Here is a 16,800-nt window from a genome sequence, read left to right on the forward strand (position 1 = left end):
CGACGGACGGCAAAAACTCCGATCCCTTCACCGATATGAATATGGGTGGCCACTACTAAGGTTTAAGTTCGCAAGGCGAGAACTTGCACCACATTGCTCGATACCAAATTGCCCCGTCAAGTTGTCGATAAAGCCAGCGAGCTTCACGTGGATAATTCGTTTGGCGATTACAATCTTATAAACAACAACTGTGAACATTTTGCCACATATTGCCAAACCAACTACCGTGCAAGCGAACGGGCAGCATTTTTCTGTGAATGTGTGGGGAAAATTAAGGAAGCCGAAGAATGGACCGTGAAGAAGTTGCTACAGAGAAACTGAACTCGAGTGGTCCAACCTTTTGCCAATGCTGTATTTCTCTATCTATCTATTGTTTTAGAAAATAAAAGTGTGCCATACTCAACTTATTCGTATATGGACATGTTTATGTAAATATATAAATATATATTTATCTAATGTCATTACGTTCAACGTCTGGAAATATGATCTTAGCCAATGACATTGGTTCCGTCGCCCCCCCGCCCCTTTTCTCTCTTCCACACTTCGCGCGTCTCCCACATTACATGTATTCTGATGCTTGTTCCATTCCCATTAGATTTTCCAAGAATACAGTTGTTAGCTTGTCCTTGTCTTACATTGTCTTACATACGCAGCTCTCTCTCCCTCTCTCTCTCTCTCTCACCGTCATCGCTGCATCGCTGCATCCCAAAATATATATATATGTGAAAAAATTTAAAATAATAAATGGGAAAAAAAAAAAAAGCCTATTCTCTTTTCTTATGACTCTTGCTTTCTGTGATACATAATTCATCCTTTAAGTTTTTTTTTTTTTTTTTTTTTTTTTTATCTTCTCTTTTGACATGTCTAACAAGATCAAGTAAGTCTGAAATGTGAATTTTTTTTTTTTTTTATCTTCTCTTTTGACATGTCTAACAAGATCAAGTAAGTCCGAAATGTGAATTGCTTGTTTTTTTCTCCTAATTTTATGGATTATCATAATGAAGTTAAATTTGTCAAATTGAAATAATAAATATTAATAAATAGTGGATTAATTTTTTTAGTATAAATTCATTTTAGAATTTTTATTATTATTTATTTAATTGTGAGTTTGAATCAAATTAATTTTATTGAAATAATTATAAAATGATAGTTACAAAAATATACATTTAATATATAATGTGTTATGACATGTTGAAATTATCTTCTTCTTTTTTTAGAAATGACATGTTGGTATGTCGTATTGTGTTGCATGTTGGTACCGAGTGCCACTTAGGTGGTAAGAAGGGCTAAGACTTCCTCTTTATGTAACTAATTATCTATCTCCTTTTTATTTTCTTCTACTAAAACCGCAGATCACTCAGAGTTCATTTCGCATCCCTCCTGTTTCTCATATTTTAATTTAGGATTCATATTTTGTGAAGTAACAGTGACTTATCTTAAGTACTTTTTGCAGACTTTTGTCGGATGCAAAAATTGAGAAAGCTTTGAAGATGTATGATATATGGATCAGTTCAATGGAGAACTAGTGAACGCGCATGGGAGCAACTAGCCTATGCCAAGCCTTGATTTCAGTGAGAAACACGAGTTTGTCATTGTTTCCACCACGCTCGAAGTTAATCTAATTGTTATTAGAGGTCCGGGGCCACAAATTGTGAACCTTGCGAACGGGTGACTCATTTGCCAACAAAATGTTTTCTATGGAGAAACACTTATGTACCCTCAAATAGGACATCTCCATCCATTTAGATTAGTTTTTTAATAGAGATGATTGAGGGACAATCTTTAATCTACTGTAAGAATAACAATTTGTTTTGAATAAAAAAAAACCAAATAATTAGTAATTATAAATTGTTATAGAGTCCACTCTTTCAAGAATTTATAGCTCATAACAAGTTATTATTCTCACAATAGTTCAAACATTGTCATGATGGCAAAACCTGTTTTCAAAAGTCCTATATTATGATATTAATATAGGACCTTTCTTTCAACCACATCAATAAACTTGATACTTCCTTATTGGTTTAGGGGGATGGGAATGCTATACTCCCATTGCACCTAAAAAGCTCTCCTCTCCCTATGCACTAAAGACTGTTTTTGAATTGAGAAAAATATATAATTCAATTACGAGACTTGTATTTGTAAATTGCACTTAAATGTATTCCCTGACATCTTAAACTTCTGGGATAAGTATAATACCTACAAGCAAGTCATATGATCGAGTAATGAGTTCTCAACGGTCCCTCTATTCACATCCATATATCCATTGTATCTAACATGTGAGACTCACCCAAACACACTTTGGTGATCTACTCCTTAAGTTAACCCCGATTAAATTTTTGCACCAATTCAAGATTCATATGGATAATTATGACTGCTCATTACTAAATTCCATTAACCCCTATGCCTGTTCAAATTTTTATTCACTACATATATATACACCCATTCTTATTGATTTCTTTACATCCATTTTGTTCCATTTTTTAACGCATTCTTATTGCAATTAGAAAAGCCTTATAGCGGAAACGATGGGTAAACTCGGTCCCTGTTACAAGCCCATTTGCACGTAAAGAACTCCAAATCCAACCCAAATATCTATTTCACAAAAGCCAACTAGAAAAGCCTAAACGCCGGAATAGCCCACTTTCACTCTTTTCCGAACCCCAAAATGCGATGCTCACCCAAAAGCTCAATTTGTTAGTGACCAAAACCATTTAAGCAAACAGATCATGACCCATTTTACAAGACCTCGTCTTGCCGTTAATCCATCTTGCCCCGGCAAGGAGAGCACATGGATCTGGGGGGACCGCCCGGCCCTTTGCCATCGACAGCTGAGGTCTTGTGTTCGATTCCATCCATGAGTGATGGGTGAGCGAATTTGCGTGTGAAGAGGTTGGGACGACGGACGAGTTTTCTGATGGGGGTATATACAAGGTGGTGGGTTGGCTTTGAAGGGCCGATGTTGGGTGGTTGGGGAATTGCTAGTACATAGAAAATTTTAAGTCCATTTGTTTCATTATAAATGGCATCCTTCATAACATAAGTCAAGTCAACAAAGGCCTCTGAAATATGTTAAGCATGAATGTTAAGGAAAACGAAGTTCGATTTTACGATCATTGATCATATATACTACAAGAAAAGGCTTGTGTATCAAAATATGCAATCTCTTAAATTTTGCATTCCAAGAATCGAGCATGAATATAATTTCATTTTTTAATTAGGTTTTGTTAACAAATGCTCTCGAAGCATTCATTAACCATATTTCATGAGAAAATATACTAGATGCGTTGATTACGCGTACCACTAAAAACTTATTTGGATTTTATAATCCTTTTGGGCAAAATGGGCCCACATGCCAAGTCAAAAACGTAAGTTTGTGATTATTTCTAGCAAGCTTCAAAGTTCACGCAAAATCATCCCTAATCAAAAGTTCATCTTTCTCATTTGGGATTAAAATTTGATTCTTTATGTATGATAGGAATCTTCGTCGGCAAGGGCTACATGATTCATTTCACCATAACACAGAGCAAAAGGACCATAACCCCATCATTATTTAGGACTCGCCCAAAATGTGAATACCAAAAAGAGTATTAATCGAGGGGTCATCAAAACTTGTATATATTGCCCTCGGCAGGACAGCAATAAACTCCGATCCCTTCACTATTATGAATATGAGTGGCCACTATTAGGGTTCGTGTTGGCGAGGTTGGGAACTTGCACCACATTATTCTGTACCAACTTGCCTCATGAAGTTGTCGATAAGGCTAGTGAGCTTCATGCTAACAATGCTTTTGGCAACTATAGCCTCATAAATAACAATTGCGAATATTTTGCCACATTTTGCTGTGCTAGCATTCGTAAAAGTGAACAAACGGCATTTGTCAGAGCTTGTCAGGGGAAAATAATGCAAGCCAAAGAATGGACCATGAGGTTGCTGCAAAGAAACTGAATTCAAGTGATCCAACAATCTTCCAATCTTGTATCCTCTGTCTGTTTGTTTTTCTGATATTTCAAGGCATATTTATTTGGGACTGGACTGGGCAGCGAGAGACCTGCACACGTGCACAAGAAAAAACTTCGAAAAGAAAACCGTGCCCATCTTAGCTTATCCATGTATGTACCTGTTCATGTGAAGATATTTGTAAACTTATGGCATGTGTCTAACAATGTTCGTCATGTTCAATCCGGAAGTATGACAAGTACTTGTTGGCGACTGGTGTTCCTTACGAGCATAGGCCGACGGTCAATGGCATAACAGTAGTTGTTGTGTTCTCTGGAAGGATGACAGTTGCTGTTGCGTTTGGAGGTGAGGGCCTGGAACTCGATGTTTTTGGTGGAATGTTGAGTGCATAGCTGTAGAGAGAAGTAAAATAAACAGAGCATAGAAAGGGAAGGAACAACGTGTAACAACAGTTACGCACTTTCTGTCATGTTGGTTCTTGTCAAATTACTTTAGTCAAAAAAGGGAAGTGCTTGGCCACTTTTAGTTGGCATAGGTGCATTGCGCGTCATCCTAATTCTCGATTCGGAGGAAGTATTGCTTGAAAGTGTTAGTAAAGACACATACAATGTTGATTGCTGAAATAGAATCAACTGGTAACGGCAAAGCTCACTCCAGATGCTCTTTCAGCATTGGTATTATGTAAGGTCTGCAATTCTGCATCATAAACCTCTGTGTGATGATAGCTGGTGGCTACGTAACTGATTGCCATTGTAATTCCTATTCTCTGCACATTGATGTAACACATATACAGGACTTTGAACATAATGGGTTTTTCAATACTGCAGCAAGTGCATAGGGACCTGTCTAGTATTGTTAACATTGATTATGTGAATGCAGCAGCTGAAGGAAACACAAACCGATCGCAGACTGGCAGGCCAACACAGGAATGGTTGCATCTTACTGGATTGATTGCACAATCTGTCTGTAGATACTACACAGGCATTCCTCTAAGTCCCAACTCCCTACTTGTGCGATGAGTGCAGCTATATTAAGTACAAGAAGAGGGAAGGAACTGACCCTTTAACTGAGAATTATACATCCGCACTTTGATGCTAATAAAATCGACATAGGAAAACAAAAACTTGGGCAAAAACTAAATTGCTTGGTCAGATTGTAAGTACAAGCTGAATGGCTGGATAATCCTGAGCGTAACACTGCATTGAAGGGAAAGTGACTACCCATGGCTGTTGCCCAGTCTCCAGGACAAAGCTTACTAGATGAGCCAACTTCTGCTGTCAAAAGGGGAGAACTTGGGGAATCGATCTTTATAACAGCAATGTCAAGATCTGTATAAGCATCAACAACTTGGCCCGCAACATTTTTTTCCACATCTTGCAAATGTACAGCAGCCTGCGACATTTTTTCTGCAAGCCAAGAGCCTGGGACCTTCCGTGCTTAAGTCCATGAGATTAGTCTAGAAAATGGAAGGATAACAATTTTCAATACTCAACCAAGTGCAATATGGCTTCATCTGAGCCTTACATACAAGCCACCCGGAACCTAATAGCATAAGCTTCTTCATTTTGGACTTTCTGGCACCATCATCATCATCATCATCTACATTCAAGAATAAAACAGAATATAACCCCAAGTCCCAGAAACAGAAAGGACCTTAGAAATAGTACTGGTGAAAAAAGAAGAAGAAAATAATGGCCCTTCAGAGTTACAGTCTCATCAGCATTGGTTGAGGAAGCAAAAGGTGCACGCAAAACTCCACCAATCATGCAGATTCTTTTAGAGCAACGTTTTTTATGCCACGTAGTAACATGCTTATGCGCAGAGAAATAGAATGACAAGGTATCGAGGAAAGTTGAAGGCTAATTAATCTGCCAAAGTGGTATTCTTTCCCATCCTTACCAGAGCGAGATAACTTGAACTTGAGCCACTAATTTGGACAGCAAATTAGGTCCTCTGACACCATCGTCCTGTCAGCCGACTATATCAAGTTTGTTGTGTCAAAGACAACACCAGCACGTGTTAAAATGTAGCCAATTCTTTGTATAACAGTTCCAGAACCCATCTTTCCGTCTACCTCTGATCAGCAAGATGAGAGAGAATTTTCAGATTAGCGCAACAAGTAAGAGAAGATCTTTGGCCAGGACGACTCAATAAGAGAAGGATCACATGGCACACTTCGCAATCGTTTTGGAGCATATAGAATAGTGACCGCGGAAGCAATCCTCACAGCCGCACCGGCAATTATATCTCTGCCAAAATATCCCTCATTTGGTTTTGCATTTTCTTCAGATTGGCATAAGCTTGCCTTATTTGTATCAAAACACCTATCGATCTAGTTTCAGGAGACTTGGAGGGAAGTACTTCTGCAGGTTGCCGCATTATAAAATGAACATCAGATGACAGAAAAGGAGTGGCGTTACCCATTGTTTCTGACAAAATTCAAAAGGAGACAAAACCGTGTCGTTGCTGATTCAAGGAAATAAATGCAAGGAGAGGCGGCGCGAATTCTCTGCTACTGATACTTGAAAGTGTAAATTGCTCTAGACTCCCCTCCAGCAATAAAAAAATTTGCAGGCACGCATTGGAAGTTTGGAACAGAGGAATGTGCTGAGAGGAGAAGCAGAAGGAAAATTACATGTAGGAAGCGCCAGGGCAGAGACCAATCGATGATACCCAGATTCAGTTGATGTCTCCATGGAATGATTCCACACCTGAATACAACTTCCTCTCTTCTCGCAAAAACGTCCGCATTATCAATATCTCATTTGCTAACACGATAACTTAGAAAAAAATTAAATAATTAGATAGTATAAACATTCATATAACCATTTACTATTTTCACCACTTCTAAATTATAATTCTATTTTTCCAACCTCACACCCTCTCGAATGGAGTGTTTACTTTTTCATTCCAACAGAAAAGAAAAATTGATTGTGGTTGATCTTATCCCAATCTCCTTTTAAATAACTAAGTAAAAGTATGCCCTATTTTCAAGTTTATAAATTTTTCAAATACAAATTGACGTAAATAATGTGTATACAAAATTTGATGCCATTTTTCAAGTAAGAATCAATCGTATAAACATAACAAAAGCCATTAGTCCGGGAATATATATGTATATGTATATATTTCTTATAGTATATTTATTGAAAAGTGGAGATATTAAAACAATGGAGATTTTTCAGTACATTAACTCTTTTTTCCATGCCATGTATTTTTATAGTTTGATTAGACATGGCAGTGATAAAATTGACGAATCTACTGATCTTTTACATCAAAATAAAATCATTTAATTGGTATGTTAAAAGAATATGTTGAAAATTGATAAAAGGAACTAAAAAAGTTGTCCACTTCTCTCGCAATCCTATGACCTTGAAAATTCAAACCCCTCTTTTACATCGGATGTGTATCCAGTGAACTTAAAAGATCCAACAATCCTGTGTCTATGCCCTTCATGTAGATGAATGGAAGGGTTAAAAAGGCAGGTTTCTAGGACAATCATTTAAATCGTTTGATGGAACACATTCAATTCATTTTTCGTGTATCTTGTAAATCTAAATCGACTTAAGCACATCACTTAAGTGCTCTCATTCTTCGAAATAGAGATAAGTTTATTTGTTGTAATTTTATAGATCTAAAAATGAAGATAAATAAAGTATATATTGGTAGAAGTCTTCAACTGTATTCATGAATTTGGGACGAACTTCGGATTTTCTTTTGCCTAAATAATCGGATTTGAGATTTCATGTTCAAGCCCGACCCGAACCCGAAAAACCGATCCAAACCCATCTCCTGTTGAGGGTGTTGCAGAGGAAGAGGCGTGAAAAAATATTTCTTGAACGGATGGAGAAGCAAACTGCGAGCCTCCATCTGGTCTCTGCGTTTCTCGCCATGGAACTCACCGACTGCGTGATGTCACACGCGAGGTAAAATCTTTCGCTGCTTTCCATCTCTGCGCGCCGCGCGCTTCACTAAGCTCAACAGTTTTATGTTTTTGCCAAAAAATTATTCCTTTTCACCCGGTCTTTGGTTTCTTTAGATTCTGTGTGCATTGCATTTGACGCAGTTGTCTCTTCTCTTCGAAAACCAGATCGCTTGGTGGTGGGTCCGTGACGGTGGATGTTCAGAGGTTCATTTGAGATCATTGCATCAGTAAAGCTGTAAGTTTTGTTTGGGGGCTCTACCCAAACTCAAGAACCCAAAACAAGAAACAAAGAGGATGTCCCAACTGAAGTGTCTTTTGGGTTCAGGTCACATGTTGACGTCGGTTTAGGATATAAGTGACAAAAAAAGAACAATCTTTTGTGTTTCCTCTGTGTCATTTCTGCTGAAGTGAATGTTTTCTTATACTCGTTGACACCATATAGACTTAGCCAAAATGATTATTCATGTTGCTACTATTGGAATTGTTGCTCTAGCTTACTAATACTAGCTCATGCATTAGTTCTTGAGTACCGGGTTCATTGCCATCTGTTTTGGCTGCATTATTTTAGTGAAGGACTGTTACTGTGTAGTTCTCTGAACGGGTGATGTGTTGATGCAGATTGGCAAATGTCATGCTCTGTACTTGAAAAACTTCTTGAAGAAGCTCATATTGGAAATTGAGTCTAATCGTGATAACGTGCTAGATGAATTGTATGAACTGTACAACGAGTTCATGATTTCTTTAAAGGTAAAGCTTATTGTTGTTAATTTTCCTTACAGAATAATGTGTCCCATTTCTCTTTTTACTTATTGTTGGAAATGGTGATCCATTTTTAGAATTTCCTAGAGTTGCTAAACTTCTAGAATTCCCTGGATGTAGTTTCTGGAAGAAAGAGGAAAATGTCCAACGTGTAACTCTAGAAGAACTACAATCTAGAATTTCCTAGAATAAGCCTAAGTGGACAACATTTCACATAAATGTAGAATGTTGTATTTAGTCCCTATAAATAGGAAAGAGGGGGGAGCGTAGCAAAACAACAAATGTAAAAGAGTGAGAGGAGCATGAGATAATACTCCACATTATGTAGCTCCCTCACCAACACTTCCTTCAACTATTGTAAAACTATTTTATCCAACTAATGAAATTATTTCCCATAAAAAAAAAATTTGTAACACTTATTAATCCTCAAGCTACCTATGACGAAGACTTTTTTCATTAGGATGACAACACGGTCAAAGGGAATGTGAGGGCTTTGAAATATATTTCTTTTCTTTTCCCAGATGGTAATCTTTTTTTTCAGGTTTATTTTTTTTTTTCACTTGAGTTTTTTTTGTATGCATCATCTGAATCTTTCGCTAATTATTTCCTAGATGCAAATTGTGAGGATGCAATGGTAAGGAAAATGGTGGTTCCTCTGCATTGTTCTCTCAACATGCTTGAAGGAGATACAGGGTATGTATGGGATTGAATCATGTATATTTCTGAAGAACTGAATACTTGTCCTGGGTCATATGCTTGCTTTTGTTTTGTTCAATTAGAGTAGACGTGGATGTATACTCTTCTCTTTTTGGGCAAGAGAGCACAATTTACACAGATGGTTTATTGTCTCATGCATTGTGTGGATTAATGTGCCGACTGAAACTAGCTTTCAGTCCATTCTCTCATCAGGTGCTCGATCTGGCCAGCCAGTCTATTTTTGTCAGAGTTCATACTTTCCTTTCCGGATATGTTCTCCAGCAAAACATGTTTTGAAGTAAGCTGTCAGAAGTGCGTCGGAATTTTCAAATAAACATTGATGTTATGGGTTCAATTTTCTTGTTTTATCCACGTTGGATTTGGTTCTCTTGTAGACATTCCGTTATAAAAGTTTTGCCAACCCCATTATTTTTTTTCTGTAGTAGCAATCTGATTCATCAGATCGAGATAATCACTTGGCCTTCTATTCCCTCCCCCCTTATCTGATTAGTTCGATCTGTTTTCACTTTATATATCATGCACTAGAACTGATTTCAGGTACTGACTAGAATATTGGACATAGGTTGGCTCGGGGGTTGGCTTAGTTGGTATCTGTCTCTCCCATGTGAAAGCTTCCAAGGTACTGTCCTTGAGTTTCAAGCATCTTTCTACTTAGGTTCTTTTGCTTTTGCCTGAACCTTCATATGTTTATGCATTGTTCTTAATTCATCAATCAGTATATGTAGATATGCTAGGGTTGCGCTCGCTATGGTTTTGGCACGCAACTCTTTTGCTGTACTTGGTTCTTGGAATTGTTCTTGCTCCTGTGAGCTGGATATCAAAAGCTGATTTGGTTGTGAAATGAGTGATCTGTCCTTCAGCACATATACAAACTTGCCTGACCACTCTGGACATGGTTTCATGATGATACATGAGTAGCGGTTGAGAAATTGACCGTATTCATGCAGGTAATATTAAGTGATGGTGACCTATCAACCTTAAGCAACATGAAGCTTAATTTGAAGATGAATCAAATGAGCACGGAAGATGATGAGCCAGTAACTTCGGAATGTTTAGATTCTGTGAGTGATCATGTCATTGTCCTTGCAATTCCACCCTAAGCGTGCATTTTTTCGAGTTTTTAGTTTCATATTTCACAAACACACCCCCCAGAGTTTTCCTTCTTAGATCTCATGATAGATATTTCTTTCATTGGTATGGAAGATATCGTTATGATAATGCCTTTAGCATAAAAGAGTAGTCCTGCTGCATGACTTCCCTGTTAGTCCTTTGGTTACCTCGATAGCGGTGGGGTTTGTCCTTTTTTTGAAAATTTGATTTTCTTGAGAAACGCATGACTTTGAATGAGGTCCATCCAAATATTCATCTTTTGCGATCATGTGGATCCTGATGCAGTTTGACCATGCGCAAATTGGAGGAATAAGAACTGAAATTGATATCATTTCCTCGCCCCAGGTAAAATGTTTACACCTGCCTTGGGAATGTGCATCTGAGAGCATACTTCAGGGATTGAAACCAGATATAATGTGAGTAGTTTCTCCCCTAACACACTTCTTCTGTTGAGCATTAATGTGAGAGTTGTTTTCTGTTTTCATCAGTCAGTGAAGCTGAATTTCTCTTTTTCTACAGCTTAGGTGCTGATGTAATATACGACCCGTTGTGCCTGCCACACCTTGTGCGCGTGCTCTCCATTCTTTTGGATAAAACGAAGTCATCTTCACGACTCCCAGGAGTAGGCTGCGGTGGTGCAATTGGCAGTTCACATGATTATAGCGATGGATGTGGTTCCCATGATGTTGTGGCAGCTTGCAACAGTGCAGGATATGCTGGTCCCACTGAGCATCCGATGGCTTACTTTTCATCCGTCATCCGCAATGCCAATACTTTCGATCACTTTCTTGCTTTAGTCGACAAGGAAAACCTTGCCATCACAGACCTGACCGGAACTCTTCAACCTGCCAGTTTGCTTCCTTACATGCAATCATACGATAGATTGAGCATGCGACTGCTCAAGCTCTCAAGCAAATGATGCTTGCTGTTTGTACCTTACCATAGTGCGAATGGTTTGTGCCCCATTTTCGAGTTGGCAAACTCACGCAAGCAAGGACTGCGCATTGTCCTCATAGTGATCCATGTCAGGGCATTTCTGGGACATTTCCTCTTATACTTTCACTTGGCCTATGTGATTTGATGTAGGGATAGCGAGCATTGTTGTAGTAATTTTGAGTATTGAGAGGAAATACTACATCCACACTGGTGTGAATGATGCTTACTCGACAGCAAGATACTTTGTTGGACGATAGCAGAACGAAACTCCTTTCAGGCCGTTCAGTTATGGGGCTTGTATATCTTTAATCGGATGCGCTGACTCCTGTTTCCCCGGTGTTGTGAATTGCTGGAAAGTTGAATTCAAAGTGAGAGTCTAATGAAATAGATGGGTCTTTCGGCTAACGTAACACCCAATCCCAATATTGGCCTCCGGACAGCCGATGTTGAATTCAACCTCTGGACAGCCGATGCTCAAAGGGCGCATCACGAAAGCCGGATCGTCCATGGTGTCCTCATGGTTACAGGTCCCTGGCCTTGCCACCCATTGATGATGATTATGCTCCTTTTCTGGTGGCAAATGACCGCCGAAAGCCTTGCCTCTCAGATCCATCAAGAATTAGGTGTTCTCTGTGCTAATTAGTCTCTTGCTGCACGTCTCCTTTCAGTGAATCCAATGACCATTCGTCGTTTCACACTTCGCACAAGCAAACAGCACTGAAGATGACATCTAATAAAGAACCTGACCCTTTTTTTCTTGATGACGCTTTCTTCCCCAGTCCTTGCGTGAAATGCAAAGTATTCTGGATGCCCGATGACGAGGGCAAGACTCGATATTTCTGGAACCGGTCGAAGGACAGCTCTAATTGGTCTTCGGGAAAAGCCATTGGCTTGCCATCTCATCCAAATGATTTGTTGAAGCCATATCAGGTCTGGAATAGCAGTGATACGAAGGAGATGCCCAGCGAGCTAACCCTGTTGCATGCTGTGCTAAGGAGGAGATGTACTTCAGAAAAAGGATCAAATGCAGATGATACTTCACCAAGTCTTCCAGTATGGAAGATTGCGTACCTCTTAAGTTGTCTTCATGAAATTTCTTGCGGGATTTGCCCAACATATGATTTTGGGCAACTGTGACGGAATGACCAAGGTGTTGACTACAAAAGAACAATGGGAAAGTCGACCAAAAAGTTCTAAAATCACTGTACTTTCATCAATTCAATTTCAAACCTTTCAATTTTGTCAATTAAATTATAAATATTTTAATATTTTGCCAATTGAGTAAGTTGGTCAACTTTAATCAAAAAATCGTTGATGTGGAAGCTAGTACTGTCACATATGATGGTCCGAAATCCTAAAATTATTACATTTCTGCCAATTCAATTCAAAACATTACAACTTTGTTAATTAAATTTTAAAATAAGACAAAATATAAGAAATTACTGATGTCAACATCAATCGTTTTATAAAATATGACAAAATAATTTTCATATATTTTTTAAAATTTATGATTTCATTTATTTTCTTTCCTTTTTTTTTCCTTCCAAACCCAACGAAAGTCACTAGCCGGCCTTCGTCAATGACAAGCGTGGGTGTGTTAACCTCGACGTGCAGACCCCCAGTGCCCACTTTGGCGAAAGGGACTTAAGTGCCAAAATCGGAGTAAAATAGATCACTTGAGTGCCACTCCGCCAAAACGCCCTGCGCGACGTTTTTCCGGCGACGCGCCCAAAACGACGTTGTTTTGCACGCCGACATGGCCAAAACGGCGTCGTTTTGGATTGACGTGGAAAAAAATAATTAATTAAATTTAGTTAAAATATTAAAAAATAATAATTTTAAAATTAAATTTAGTCAAAATATTAAAAAATAATTAAAAATTTTAAAAAAACTTTAAAAATTAAAAAAACTTTTAAAAAAAATTAAAAAAATTAAAAAAAAAAGGGCAACGGGGGAGGCGGGCGAGGGTCGGCGACCCCGATTGCGGCGGGCTCGCGAGCCCTCGCCCGCCGGATCTAGGGGTTCGCGGCCCTCGCCGGCCGGCGAGGGCCGCCGACCTCACCCTCGCCGCCCAGTTGGCCGGGGTCGCCGGCCCTGGCCAAGGCTCGGCGACCCTCGTCGACCCTCCCCGTCGTCGCTAGCCCTTCCCGGCGACGGCGGGGCGGTGGCGGCGGCAGGGGCTCTCGGCCTCCCCCATTCCTTTTTTTTTTTTTTTTTAAATTTTTAAAGTTTTTAAAATTATTATTTTTAAAATATTTTAATTAAATTTAATTTTAAAAATATTATTTTTAAATATTTTAACTAAATTTAATTTTTTTAATTTTTAATTTTTTTTTACCATGTCGGCCAAAAACGTCGCCGTTTTGGCCCAGTGTCGCGTGCTATGTCGTTTTGGGCGCGTTTCGCCGGAAAACGCCACGTTGGCGTTTTGGCAGTGTGCACTCAGTGATCCGTTTTTTTTTCGAATGTGTCGGCAAGTGTATCTTTCGTAAGTTATAATGACTTAAGTGTCACTTTACCAAAATTATGACACTTGAAGAGTTCTTTTCCGTTAACCCTTGTTAGTCAAAGGTGAGGGCCGCCCAACCCTCGTTGGCCACTTGATGCAAGTCGCGAGGACCTTGTCAACCATGAAGCCGTCTCCAGCCACAAGCGAGGGTTGCTGATTTTGGACACTGTCTAAGGATCTCTCGTACGCGTCCAAATTCATACTATGCCGTACGGGACATAATGATAACTTGTGTCAGCATCTCTCTCCCTTCCCCTCTCTCTAGAACCTCTTACTCATAGTACAGCGTGTGCTGTTTGACCTTTTGGCACTGCCACTTGTGCGATGTTGCAACGTCAGGCGAATCAACAACTTCAAGCTTCGTCCTCAAGTTTCCGAAGTCCTCTCTTAGCCCAAAATGCACGACGAAACCAATCTCCACCTTTTAATCTTCGAGAGTTCCGGGTTAGAGCCCCAGATTACACAAAGATGCCCCCAATAATATTAAGTTTAACGGAAATTATCCAATCACTCATAAACTTATTATATAAATATAATTTTAATCATAAACTTTTCAATTTAGTCAATTTTTTTAATCGAAATAACTTAGTCAATTCAATTCTAAAAATTTGCATAAAATTTAAATATAGTTCTTTTGATTAATAATTGTTGGAAATCGCTAATGTGACAGTTTAGTCACCTCCAACTGGAGTGAGTATATTAAAGTTGGTATTGATATGTGTTTAAAATAGTTTAGGTAATTAGCTTGTTAAGTGTAACCTATCTTGTATTTTCGCGCTTTCTTGGTTTGTTCTTCTTTTATTTCAGGACGATTTTCTTAAAATATCTAAATATTAAATAACACATTTTTCCAATGGTTTAAGTTTTTAGAGCCATCAGCTGAATTTTACAGATTCATGCATGGTTTTTGGTCAACACATGCCCTCCCACGACAGAAAAATAGTTGTCACGGTGCTCTCGAAACCCTAGATTCTTATTTATACATGGTTTTCGGTCAAAGATGCCATCCCACCACCAGAAGATAGTTCTAACAGTTCTTTCGAAGCCCTAGATTCTTGGCTTCCGATGCAAGTTACACGCAAGTGGGGTTCCAACCAGTCAAAACCCTAAATAAACGAACCGCCAAATCCACTATCCCCCGAAGTCCCTCCATCATCACATCACACCCCCAACAAAACCAGCAGCGTCTTTATCCGTTTAGCTGTTCAAGAGGCAGTCAGAATCAACATGTTTGAAATAGTCTGATGGGAAGCCACTCTCGCGAAAAGAGATGAGAGCGATACAATTTCTAAATCGTGGCATAATGTGATGGATGGAGGCGATGATGTGGGAGATAAGGTGGTGGAACGTGGAATTGGTAGATAAAGAGCTGTACAAATTTCTTATTTTATGGAATGAGAATAGAATTGAAAAAATTATATAATTCACGTGGAGAAAAAAGATTGGAGTTCATTTAGTCGGCCACATCATATCACTGCCGAGGCCAAACGGTCCTCCTAGTCAAACTCGTGTAAAGCCGCTGGATTTCATCATCAAGAGCCCCATCCTGCTCAAAGCATCGGAAGTTGTCAAAAAGCTGCTATGGAAAATAAATTCATCTCAGGAAAAAAAAATCGATTTTTTGTGATGCCGCATGATTTTTGAGGATTCGTGGGGAGATTCAGAATCGGTAGCTTGGCAAAGTGCGGTCATCTTTTTAGCACTTGGGAATTTGAGATTGCATGTTCTGTAGCGGGAGGTGCATACAACTCGGTTGATACATACACAGAATCGGCTACAAACGAGACTTTTATAGTGTCAACTAATCTTTAATATTTTTTAGGATTTCGAAGATATTTATTTACATTGGTTTCTGTGGTCATTGAAAAGCCAATTGCATCTCCCTAATCAACCCCCCTTTTTCTCTCTCTGCTACCAACTTTGGAATCCCAAATTCTACCATCGTTGTACACATAGCCTGATGACGACTGCTCTTTTGTCGGTCGCGTACAAAATTGAGTGAACCAGAAAACGCATCTTCTTCTTCTTCAATTTCCACACCTATCGTTCTTCTTTGCTTTTTCGGTTCTCGGTGTGAACGCCGAGGAGGAGGACGAGGTTGCTGTCCCTCCCTTCTACCAGAGCTCCTCCACAAAGCTCAGTTCCGTCTACAGAGGGATGGCCCCACATCATTGACGATCCGCGCTCTGCCACCATGCACGCGCCGCGAGCAGCGTCCGAAGTCCCCGGCTCAGAGCAGAGCCACATCTCGGAGCCCCGTTCCCCCAACTCGGCCGCGAGGTCGTGGCTCCACGGAGCTGGAGCTACGGGTCGCGGGTCGAGTTGCTTCCAGGACCTCCACCGCGTGACCTATCTCCTCAGCCCTCTGACCCGAGATATCGCGCAAGCGGCGGCGCTGGCACTGAATCGGAATTGGGTCGACACGACCTACCGGTAGAAGATCGAGCGGTGAGCTATTCTCTCGCTAATGACTGCCCGGTCAGGCAGAGGTCCCCGATCGGGGCTCGTGGTCGTGGAGGGACATCACGAGCGCCCCTCTCAGGCTCCTCAGCCCTGGGTTCGCCGCCGGGTCTTTCCATTGGAAAGCCTCCGGCAGAGGTGGCGTCTTCATCTCGTCCTTCGACGTGTCGGATGAGGAGTTCGCACCGACTCCGTGCCCGGAGCTTCGAGGCGTTCACCTAGCGCACATCCGAGGAGTTCTGGGGCTCGTCCGCTCGCGCCAGGAGAGCTTGGACGTGTGGGGACGGTGGAGGAGAGTGGGCGGTCGGTGAAGGAGTATAGTGTCTGGCTGAGATTGCCGTTTTCCGGTGAGCAATCCCCGGTTCCTTGAGGCTGTGTTGGCCGTTGTGGCGGGAAGATGGTGCTCAAATACTTGGAGAGTCTCTT

The 16,800-nt window shown here is 40.1% G+C and overlaps 1 protein-coding gene across 7 annotated transcripts in view; it reads left to right on the forward strand.

Moving 5' to 3' along the window:
• Positions 1–7,788: 7,788 nt before the first annotated feature.
• LOC104415532 (putative uncharacterized protein DDB_G0277003) overlaps positions 7,789–16,800 on the forward strand; it is a 32,767-nt gene continuing 23,755 nt past the window's right edge. Inside the window, exons 1-10 of one of the 7 annotated variants that reach the window (XM_039298823.1) lie at positions 7,789–7,884; positions 8,049–8,208; positions 8,502–8,630; positions 9,103–9,166; positions 9,254–9,335; positions 9,552–9,636; positions 9,922–9,978; positions 10,307–10,420; positions 10,755–10,885; positions 10,989–11,737. In XM_039298823.1, the coding sequence (XP_039154757.1) occupies positions 8,616–8,630; positions 9,103–9,166; positions 9,254–9,335; positions 9,552–9,636; positions 9,922–9,978; positions 10,307–10,420; positions 10,755–10,885; positions 10,989–11,388 (948 nt within the window). In that variant the 5' untranslated portion in view covers positions 7,789–7,884; positions 8,049–8,208; positions 8,502–8,615 and the 3' untranslated portion in view covers positions 11,389–11,737. Of the gene's footprint in view, positions 7,885–8,048; positions 8,209–8,501; positions 8,631–9,102; positions 9,167–9,253; positions 9,336–9,551; positions 9,637–9,921; positions 9,979–10,306; positions 10,421–10,754; positions 10,886–10,988; positions 11,738–16,800 lie in introns of those variants that run through there. The other 6 variants (XM_010026856.3, XM_039298824.1, XM_039298825.1 and 3 more) reach the window with 6 other exon arrangements.

This window comes from Eucalyptus grandis, chromosome 8 (assembly GCF_016545825.1).
Source record: "Eucalyptus grandis isolate ANBG69807.140 chromosome 8, ASM1654582v1, whole genome shotgun sequence".
Lineage (NCBI taxonomy): Eukaryota > Viridiplantae > Streptophyta > Magnoliopsida > Myrtales > Myrtaceae > Eucalyptus > Eucalyptus grandis.